Genomic DNA, 12,277 nt, shown 5'->3' with positions numbered 1-12,277 from the left:
ACGCAGCCTATCCATACAAACATTCACCTTTAAATATTTTTGTATCTCTATATGTGAAACACGAGCACCTTCCTGCGGCTGAAAGGGATATATATATATATATAATATACGTCATTTATCATCATATACCACACCTTTCTTTTTCCATCTCAGCACTAGATCCTCACCATTAACAAGGGCTTCCCCATGTGTTCATTAGTCCCGAGTCGCCCGGGAGAGAAAATTTAAAACTGCATCTGTCTCACTAATCAAACTCTGTTTGTGCCGTGTTAGTACTTCACCTCATTTATCATAATCATCATTGTCCTTTATTCTATGTATTCGAATTCCTATTAGCACTTAGCATCTTAATCATATATCAGCACTCAACTTTACATTATTCTTTAATATAAATTGTGACTTATTATATGATTACTAATCCTTATCTTCATACTTTCTGCACTTAGCTCATCTTCATTTATCTTATCATCAATAGAAATCCTTCAAGAATCTGTGCCAAAGAGAGGGTGTAACCTCTAATGGCTGCAAGAAGAGATATCTTTGCTCCTATAAAATAATTTATGAATAAAGAATTGTGAAGTTAAGCCTATTCCCGCACCCTTAAAAAAGCGTTTTTATCATACTTTTCCAGAGATTTTGCCTCTGAAGCGCCATCTACCTAGAACGGTGACGATTTTTGTAGAAACCTTCCTACTCCTGATCCTGGACTTTTCTCCGCGTTTTTACAGGACACTGTTCATCAGACTTATCTCAGCGAAGGGTGTACAGTGTCACTGCATTAATAGGGCAACTGTCTTACCTGGATTACTATCCAAACGGGTAGTCCCACCTTGAGATTACTCACATCATATATACACTAGTTTCGGCAGTTGCCCAACGGACAGTCTTTAAAGATGACGGATTCACGCCCCACCTCTGGCAAACGCACGAGCAGTCGGCATACTTCTCTTCCTTTTGTCTGTTGACGAACCTCCTGTGTGTCCCACGAAGGTGAGGCCACGGAAGGAATCGTCAAAGACGCAGACAACCGCTACAACCTTTCGCACACGAAGAGATTCTCATACTTCAGTTGCATCTATTAAATCTACAACCTCCGTCCGATCTAGGTCACTTCAGTCTAAAGACAGTTATGCTTCACGTGTTCAGGATTCACCTCCAAAGTAAAAACATCACCAGGAAAATTCCGGTACTGACATTATGGATATAGGAGCATCAACATAATCCAGTTCACCTATTTCATCAACTTTTTCCATATTACTTCGTAATTACGACATCAAGTTTTCCAACGAGAAGTTTGTCTCACTTCAATTACGGAAATATCTAACACGCGCAGCTCTCAAGGAAATAGTTCATACCCGGAATGGTTACATTCTCAAAACAGCAGACCTTGATCTTTACACCACCGTTCGTAACGAAGTACCAATAGATACTTTTGGGGCCAACGCCGAGATCACTCGCCTTTCCGAATCAGCACGCAAACAACCACCTCCACCACGACGATCCTCACTTCTCTCTGTGGTTATCCGGGCATAGATCCGTCATACACAGATGATGAAATTCATGATTAACTGAAACTCGATGGCTACTCTGTTACTAAAGTGCTTAGGATTCGTAACGACCGTGGGCCCACCTACATGGTCCGAATTCTTACTCCCCATCAAGAGACGATAGACGACCTACTTGCACATGGAGCATACATTTATCATCGAAAACATAGAGCTTAACCCTCGCGATCGTTAGCACCATTGAAAGTACGCTGTGAGCGTTGTCAGGAATCATCTGACCACATCTGAATATAAACACAATTATAAGTGCGGCTACTGTGCCGGACCCCATTCAACACGGCTCTGTACCAATTTACACCAGCCAGCAAAGTGCTCCACATGTCCCGATAACCACCCCACTTACAGTTATAAGTGTAAAGCAAAGCCGGAACCAACAGCAGTTCATCCTGAACTTGTTGTACCACTACGTACAGCACCTGTAGCCTCTTCAACTCCGCCTGCCACTAACGCTCCTGTCACCTTGAATCAATTGCTCACCTTTTTTACTCTGTCACTCCAAAATATTCATCCTTTCATAAGGCCACACATTCCACAACAAATTACTCTAGCAGCTAAATCAACATTCCATCTCAATTTCACAGCTACTTATTCTGGTAATACAGTTCACTTTCATACATCTCCAATCACTCACCTCGGATAATCACTGTTTCGCTATGGCTTTAAACTTCCTGTACTTGAATATCCGATTACTCTCCACAAATAAATTCCTGTTTGAAACTCTCATGAAGGAACATATCACAGTTTTTCTGCTAAACGAAACATTGTTGACAAAAATAACTCCATGTCGCATACCAGGCTACACCATCCTTAGAGCATACAGTCACATGCCAGCACAACGAGCAAATGGAGGCGTAGCAATTGGTTTCCCCCCGCATCTCCCCTATCGTCGACACCATTATACCATCAATCTGTTACCTGAGCATCTCATCACCACTGTATACTTCAAATCTCTCACCATCACGTTTGCAACCATTTACGTACGTCCTGGTCACCCTCTTCCGATTCAGTTTGTTTAGTATATTTCAAACACATACCGTCACTATATCATCATGGCCGACTTTAATCTTCATAGTCAGTCACAACTAGATCGTGTCAATTTCGAAGCTTTTATAACTACGCACACATCTGGGATCATACATCCTCTCCCAAAGCCTACTCGACCCATTTCCAACACAACACCTGACATTGTCACCAACTCTGCTAATCTCTCCACCCATAGTCTCATTAATTTTTTCGATACAATAGGTAGTGATCACGCTTTTGTTCATCTTACGCTCCAGATACAACCCACTACGTCACCTCGATCGCAGATGCCTTCTCGTACTTGTTATCGCTTCGATAAAGCAAACTGGACCGATTATCGCAGCTATCTGACTCAACATACGGCACATCTCACATCACCCACTACCGAAGATGAACTCTACGCTACAATGGATACTATTACCACTACCATCCAGGAAGCCAGTAAACTTTCTATTCCAACCAGTAAAAGCATTCCATACCAATCACGCCTACCACCACACTAACTGACTATGATATCCCACTCCTCCAACTCTTCAGAGATTACCTTCGCACCGGAAACCCTGAAGCTTTACATCATCATAAACAACTGTAACGGACAGTGCACAACTACATCAAAGCGTAAAAATTCAGATGTTGGGTTAAAACCTGCAATAACCTATCAAACACCAGTCATCCCACTAAGTACTGGAAAAGATTCAACGCTCTATGAGGCAAGTCCAGCAACACTCCATATCCCGTACTGATCAGAAACTCCGCTGCTCCTACAGATACAGACACAGCAAATGCTTTTGCCGATCACCTCCAGACAATCTTCACTCCACCCCCTCCAAGGACCGGCCACACATTGCTGATAGAGTAAACCCATCTACCCCATTCTTACAGCCTAGTCATCTACATGTTCTCAATCCAAATCAACCTGTTACCCCACCCATCACCGTCACGGAGATCACCGATACCATACTATATAAACGAAATATAGCACCAGGACTCGATAATATAACGTATTGCCAGATTCGAGAATGTCCTTCTATATTAATACTTCTTCTTGCAAACATTTTCACTTTCATTCTGCGTACTGGATAATTCCCTATGTCTTGGAAGACTTCAAAACGCTAATGTTTCCGAAACCACATAAACCACCTCATGAACTATCGTCTTACAGGCCGATTAAACTCACAACAACATTTAGCAAGATTCTTGAGCGCATTCTTCTATACGCCTTCATAGTTATCTCTCACACAGGAACATCCTACCTCTCAGTCAAGCAGGTTTCCGCCCTTTCTTTTCTATTAATGACCAAGTCTTACGCCTCACCAGCATAATTAGCACACACTATAATTCAGTGCACCCATCATGCCTCGTCCTCTTCGACTTGGAAAAAGCATTTGATAAAGTGTGGCATCTTGGACTTATCTACAAACTTATCCGGCTTCAGCTATCTATCGCGTACATACGCCTTGTCTTTAACTTTCTCTCCGGCCGTCTTACCTATGTAGCCATCCGAAATTGCCTAACTCACCCGATCTTCTTAGTCTCAGGAGTCCCTCAATGTTCTGCTCTCTCACCTCTATTGTACATTCTGTTTGTAGCTGACATGACACGCCTATCAGATTCCGTTCATGCCTTCCAGTATCCAGACGACACTGCTTTTCTCGCTCTGGGCACATCCATTCAACATATCAACCGCATCTTACAAACCGCCATAGATTACTTTTGCCGATGGTGTAGACACTGGAAACTTAAAATTAATGCTACTAAAACACAAGCCATAGTCTTCATCCTGAGGAAGAAGACATCTAAAGTACGCAGAAATCGACGTTGTCTTTCCCTGCATGTTGATCAGGTTCCGTTGCAAGCTACTAGGACAGTAACCTACTTAGGCATCACTTTTGACACTCACCATACATGGATGCACCATCTTAAAACCATAACGACAAAGGCTTATAATAGATTAAATTTGCTTAAACGTTTCGTGGGTACAACGTGGGGCCTAACACCTTCTACTGTATTAAACACCTACAAGGTCTTTCTGCGCCCTACCTTAACGTATGGCTTCACAGCTTGGATCGCTGCTTCCGACACTTTCTACAATAAACTACTTGTCCTTGAACGACACGCCTTCCGGATAGCTTTTCGTATAGCATTGCCTAGCCCAACACGTGACCTCTATTCCCATATCTCATTCCCAACGTTGCAATATCACCTTGAAACGCTCCGACACTCCTACATCCGTAGCTGCTTTCAAGCTCACTATCCCCTTCTCTTTGACACAATACAATACTTAGCATTACATCCCAGATCTTCACGATATGTACACACTCCATTATTCCTTCTTTTCACGCTATATCATTACCCGATGATCCCTCACTTTTGCTTATCAATGATTACATTACTCCCGTTCATCGTCCTCTCATATTCCCATCATTTCACGCACAGTGATTTCCTCTGTCAACTAACTTGTGTTCCCGACATCTTTCATCATAGCCTAGAGTCCCCCTAGACAAGAAGATAACATTCGTCTGTTAACATTTAATCCCTTGTGTTGTCCTGTGCATCGCACCTCACTTCATGCTTCACTCCCATCAACACTAATCACCAACTCATATATTAAAAACATATATTTTCTCTTTTGTCTTTATTTCAAAATTTGTCTCTTTTCATACATGTTCTAGTTTCCTTCTTATGTTTATTATGTGTGTTTTTCTGTAACTATCATACATACTGAAAACCTCATTTTCATTATTTTTATTATTTTTTCTGCAATTCATAACAACTGCATGACTGTATGTATTAACATGTATCACTGTATTTAGTGTTTGTCAATTGTAATCATTCCTTATCCACGCCAAATGTTAGGGAACGCAAAGTTTCTTAAGTCCAGCAATTAAATGAATAAATGTATACTCCAGCACTTAGACCATCCCCAGACCTTGAAACCTCAGTTCTCTCACACTACTTTCCTCAAACAGGGCGTAACCCTTTGTAAAAAAACACGTTTTTATTGGTATTGTAGCATTTTAATAGATGGATAATTTCATTAAATCATCATCTCGACACCGTATTCGCGATCATTAAATCAATTATCTTAGCATCCTTGACCTTTCAACATACTCACTCAAGACAGTGAAAATCGTATTCGGAATATATTTCTACATATCTTAAAGATTATTTTGGCAACAACATTAAGATTTGTTTTATTTATGAGACAAGTGTTCTTAATGCATTACCTTTCATTATTTTATAAATAAATAAAGCACCATATATGGTCTAAAATACCGTATAATAGAAAACATTAATTTCACTTATTTAGAACAGCTCTTATAATTTGTTTACTCTATTTGAGCTTAATAAATCGTAGGACATGCACAATTTTCTTTCAAAAACACACACACATTTTGTGTGTGTGTGTTAATGTTAGTCATCCTTCTAACTTTAACCACAGAAGCAGTTGTAACGTGTTCACACGTCAAACATAGTAAATTTGACGTGTGTGAGTCACGACACCGCCCAGTTCTCATTAACGTTTATATGGTCTGTTTTCAGTTTTTACAGGTGTGATTTTGTACTTTTAAAATTGTATGTCCAAGGGGAATGTAACTTCTGATAGATGGAAATCTAGAACACAGCGTTTAATATTAAAGAGGTTTCAGCGAACAATATACGAAAAAGAAAGTAATTTGTGCAGAATGAATACTAATTGAGAGCAGAGCCGTAGCTAGAGTTTTCGGCGCCCGGGCCGAAGTAGAATTCGGCGCCCCCACACTCACCTTACCAAGCTCTTTTTCATATAGGAGAATCAGTTTTTGTCGTTATGGTTTATCTAGCCGCTTGGACAGACCATTGCAACAACCAAAAGCTGTAATTATGTATTCTTCTAATATAAATAAAATAAAGAGTTTGTTTGTGTGTCTGTCTGTCTGTATGTATGTATCTCTCTGTGCAGCATTGGGACCAGACGAGTAGATCGAGAATTACCAAATTTGGGCCATGGGTATCTTGGTCCAGGACCAATTCGAAGCGTCTTTTTTATTTCGAACCAGGGGGGCCCTCACGGTAACATTTACCGGCACCGGCCTGGGGACCAGACAATTTTTCCGAGAGTTGCCAAATTTTGGTCACGGATACCTTGCTTCAGGCCCCAGACCAAGGCGAAGTGTTTTTTTATTATTCGAACCAGGGGGACTTAGGGGGGCGTTTACTTGGACATGTAAAAGTAGTAGAAAATAACCGATATTAGCATCGAATTCATAGTTTTTGCGATCGCTAAAACGAATGGTGAAACTCTGATCGCATTAACTTCCAAACTCATCCTATTCCGCTGCGGGCCGAAGTCACCAGGGGGAGAATAACGAGACATGTAAAAGTAATCCAAAATGACCGATATTCGTATCAAATCTATAGTTTTCGCGGTCGCTGAGATGAATGGAGACACTTCCATTAGCGATGACTTGCAAATTCAGCTACGATTGTATGCGAGTCAGGGGTCAGCGGGATCGGGGATACCGAGACATATAAAAGTAGCCCAAAATGACCGATATTAGTGTCAGATCCATAGTTTTCGTGGTCGCTCAAATGAATAGTGATACTCCACAGGCGTTGCCTTCCAAATACAGCCCCCATGCGAAGAATAAGTATATTCAGCTAGTTTACAAATAAGAGCTGTTTTTAATAGGCTTATTTTGGACTTTTTGTTAAACTTGGTTAAACTAACTTTAGTTGTATACAAATCCAGTTGGAGAACAGTTATGGAAATTTACAACTATTTGCAATGTTTCATACTATCGATAAGAAATAAAACTTTAATACATTAGAAACTACGAGCTTTTAAAATGTTCAAAATGAATGATAGCATTAATTTCCAGTAATAACAGTAAATTTCTGTAAACCGACAATAGTGATTTAATAGGGCACCGATACCTTTTCGGAGCGACGCGTCCAGAGATGGTGTTGGTCAATTAAAACTTGACCCACGACTCACTGACCCACCACACATCGTGACGCACGACTAACCGTGAACCACTCTGACCCACCACCCACCATGATCCACTCTGGCCCACCACCTACCATGACTCACTCCGATCCACCACCCATCATGAACAACTCTCACTCACTGTGACCCACTCTGAACCACCAAAACACATCGTCATCAACTCTGGCACATGATCCACGGCCTCTTCTCTACTGACTAAAGAGTTTACACTTGTAATAAAGTCAAGTTGTGAAATCCTAGCTAATTGGAGTCTCAGTTTCTACAGTCAATCGCTCAAGCACCGCTCTGTTACAATAACGGTGGATCTAACCTTTACGATATAAAATGGTAAAGTGTTTCTTGTGGGTCAAATTACGATGAATTTTAAATATATTATCATATATCCTTATTTCCTTGTTGAATTACAGATACTTTTGAGTGAAATATGGAATGAAATTTGAAAGTTTCAAATCAAAGTATAACTAGATCAACGTATAGGGAAAAAAGTGTAAAATTTTCAATATAATTATGCGTACAGTCCAAACTTAAAATTTCCGTGTAATTAAGTTCATAGTACAAATTTTATGTCTATTTTTCTCAGAACGTTATGGGTTGATTGTTCTGTGCCTTAAGCACTCCATATAATAAACATTAGCTTCAGCAACTATTATAGTAAAAAGCAACGGATATATGAAGCAAAGCACTGTATTTTTTGTTTCTCAGCTTGTTTCTCAACTAATATCGATCGTTTTCCATTATTTTTTCAAACCAACCATAAAGGAAGTTTTTAATTAAAGTTAGAACACGTTCTTTTAATTTTCAATAAAGAGTTAATATACTGAGTTTCAGCTCCGCAGTATACGGTCTGAGATATACTCATTTTTTGCAAACATTCGGATCCCGCTATCCCCTTAGAATATGTATTATAATGAAAATGATATGATAACATCCCAGTTTGAGTTAAGGCCTAACTATATACCAAAAGTCTTTTCATTTAACTTCGCAATTTGACCGTGATGATCAGGCACACAAAGTTACATTCAATTGTTATATATTATAATTTATATATTACAATGTTTCAAAAATGTATTTTCTTAAGTAGTATAAGTCCTATTGCTATTATTACAATTACAAATACCAATATCCAAAAGTGCCTGAAGTTCTTTTTTCACTTAGATATACTCATCACAGGTGAGTAAAGAGAAACAAATGAAAAAGGAAGGAAAATGGAGGCCTTGAAAGTAAAACGTAGACAAATTCGCCAGTGTTCAGAAGATGCTGTCTACTGCAGTGAGCAGAGTAGGTCGGTAGGCAGAATAAGTCGATGGGTCAGAGTCATGGTGGATGGTGGGACGCAGTGGCTTTCACGCTGTTGACCCACTGTCCCACTCCACCTTTGGACTCGTCGTTTACTCATTTCCAAAAGACCCAGAATTGGTAATTTTTATTGTATGTCTAGTTATTTTCTTGTATAGACTCAGCTAGTTGAGTCCATTTTGTATTTACCAAGAAGGTAATAATAAAACTCATAGTGTAGGGGTAACGTAATGGCCTTACGAATAATGCAGCTATCTAACGTAGGTTCGAATCCTGTTCACGCCAAAGTTAACTTTTTACAAAACGATTATGAAAATCGACTTCTTATACTGGACAAGCAATACATAAGAATGTGGATGCAAACAACTGTATCATAATACAGACGATTTACGAATGTTGGTTGGGAAAGGGCAAGGGAATTACCAGAACATTCCAAAGACATCATTGATCTGCAGTATACACTTTTCGTGTTATCGTTCTCAGAAAGAAACACTACACCATTTCTTAAACAAAGTTTGGCTAAAGCAATCGGTGATGTAATGGTAGCGTGCTAGACTTCCAAATGGGACATATTGGTTCGATTCCCCATCAGGAAGTATGATTTTTTCGCATAAAATAATGGCTGCAAACAGAGATTTCTTCTGATGGAGAGCTTACAAAGCATCACTGGCGATAATACGAGTAAACTGTGTGTGCGTTCTACATCATACGCTGCAATGATAAGGATGTTTCATATTTATACTTGTCACCCCTCACTCTCTCTCTCTCTTTCTTGACGTCCCTATCCTGTCTTTGCATCTTTCACTTCTCCCCCTCTCTCTCTCTTTCATACACACATACACTTCATGTTCCAAAGTTAAAAGAGAGCAAGAGCTCGATATACCGGGTCTGGAGAATCTAATTAACTGTTAACTTCGGCATTGTGTTTTTCGTGCTCTGGGGATAACATCTCCAGTCCTGGTCATCTCTGACAGAAATACTGTTTAAACACACGAAAATAAGTAAAATATATTTTTTGTCCTCTGCGTTACCGAGTCTCAGTCGAATTACCGGATCACTAAAGATTTGAATCTTCGACCCAGTGGTGGTCTATAACCTGACGAACATTATTCGACTGACACGATGATCCGTTTGAGCTCTTAGCGTGTTCATTCTATCTGTGCAATTTATGTTATATCCGGAAGAGATGAAATAAATGTTGGATGTTCGGAACAGATAAATCTTCGGAGAAGACTAGAAAATGGTAACCTCTTTGGTTATTTGAAAACAAAATTTTAAATATACTAGTTCGACACAAAATGTGTCTCCATCCTATAATTCAATGTGTTTTATTCACGTTGAAATTTGAGACATGCTACATCTATAAGGAACATAAACTTTTCCATTCGAACATTTGTAACTTTTCATTACGATATAGTTTGGACTGTTAATATAGGGTATTTCTGATAGAAATTTAGCAGTAAAATAGCACTCTTCAATTTTCTCTTTCTTTCTTTCTTTTTCTTTTCGTCTATTTTTTCTTTTCTTCTATTTTTTCTTTTCGTTCAGATTGCATTAGTAGTCTAAAATAGAGGATGTGACTAACGCTATTTATTGGGTATATTAGAATGTTTTTTTTTTTTTTTTTTTTTTTTGGATCAGTACGTCCAATGAACACTACCGAATTTGCAATCGAATCACTCGGAAACAAAGCATGTGTGTTAAACTTTTGACATTATCCTAAATGTGCCTGGGAGATACACAGTTCTACTGGAAATTGGGTATGCTGTCCATTATAAAAGTGGCATAATGAATTTTTAAAGCACCCTCTATATATTCGAATAGTACTGAAAAAATATGTGAGAACAACGTTATTTCTATATTACTGTTGAATTTCTGAAAACGGAACTTTATAATGTTAGGTTCTTTTCTTACTACGTTTGAATTCCACAGTTTTATCTATTCACCCTTTTCTTTTTTCTTCTTCTTCTTCTTCTTTCTCTCTCTCTCTCTCTCTCTCTCTCTCTCTCTCTCTCTCTCTCTGTGCTTCATTTTTGAATCACTGTGTAAAAGACATCCATTGGTTTCAACTTTTCATTGTGTGCGTTTCAGTTTCTCCCTACATCAACTTATGAATCTTGTTTCGTCTTGGTTTTGTTATTTCATTTTTATCGAAACTAATATATGTGTAGTTTGAAATCAGAATTGCGCTCATGTTGTTAGCTAATTTTAGTATGGGAGAGAAGCGAGAAGGAGAGAAAGGGGATATCTTTACCCGACACGATTATGAGATAAGAAGGTGTATATTGGGTGGCCTGACTGCACGGCGTTAGCTGTCGCAATTTTTTGATGCGGAGTGTACAATCAGTCCAAAGAAAGGCCCAAGCATTCCTTAAGCCCAGTTTACAAATTACAATTGAAAATATACTTGCCTGCATGAATCTCTTGTAGTTTCAAGTCGTAACACTTTTTGCCAAATATTTTCTGGAATACTATTCGTTGAGCATCTTCGAGACAGAATTCGAGTACATTCCAAACACTCCAGCGACTGAAGTAGTACTAAATTGGAAATAAATTTTAAAAATTAAAAGCAGTTACTTCAACAGTAATATCAAATATTTTAATTTTAATCTGCATTTAAAAAATAGTTTTACTATATTATATAACGATTGTTTCTAATGGAATAAAAATATTGAGTGGTATGTTTACACCTAGCACATACATATGATTGAAAATATGGTAGGACAAGGGAAAGGGGCAATTCCTCTCCCTGGATATTAGAAAAGATGTCAGTTCCTCGATTTGATTTAAATTTCATTTAAGTTTAGCGTCCTATTCAGCAGCAAGTCTATATGAGATGTGGACCTACAGCTTGACGTGGGACTCGAACCGCATGAGCTTTCGTCGGGAATCGAACCTGGGTCTCCTATGCCAAACGCGTGTACACTATCTAAGTAGCCACGAACGTGCTCTTTAGTTCTTCAAAAACACAAGTCAAAACATATAAGATTTCCTCATTGGTGTATTTTAAAGCTATGCAGTCTGCGTAAATAATTGGTATTTTATGCGTATTATGCACACACGTGATCAAAATGCGTATGCATTCGCAACTGGACTAACGTGTCGGTATTTACCACAAACACACATCTTTTCCTTGAAAAATATCCTGTGAGCCTCCCTGATTAAAGAACAAAAAACCTGTAGGTGTTTCTGTCATTTACTACAACTAATGAGTAATATATCAAGAAAATTAATTTATATCAGGTAAACAGATTTGTGATACCAGTGCAACTCTTTAACCTTCAAAATAAACAAATGATTAGTAATGAGTTTCCCCATTGCGAAGGAAACCATCCTTCATTCATTTTAACAAATCTGTATTCTAAGTAAACTACACACTGCTGGAGGTGTAAAATTCTGAATT

The 12,277-nt window shown here is 38.7% G+C and overlaps 1 protein-coding gene across 1 annotated transcript in view; it reads right to left on the bottom strand.

Moving 5' to 3' along the window:
- Positions 1 to 12,277, bottom strand: part of LOC145687659 (uncharacterized) — a 50,842-nt gene that overhangs the window by 13,155 nt on the left and 25,410 nt on the right. Inside the window, exon 5 of the mRNA XM_081761119.1 lies at positions 11,286 to 11,412. Coding sequence (XP_081617245.1) covers positions 11,286 to 11,412 — 127 coding nt within the window. The remainder of the gene's footprint in view (positions 1 to 11,285; positions 11,413 to 12,277) is intronic.

The sequence above is a fragment of the Thermobia domestica genome, chromosome 6 (genome assembly GCF_964235325.1).
Source record: "Thermobia domestica chromosome 6, izTheDome1.hap1.1, whole genome shotgun sequence".
Classification (NCBI taxonomy): domain Eukaryota; kingdom Metazoa; phylum Arthropoda; class Insecta; order Zygentoma; family Lepismatidae; genus Thermobia; species Thermobia domestica.
The sequence above is the reverse complement of the archived record's forward strand: the minus strand, read 5'-3'. Positions and strand labels throughout refer to the sequence as shown.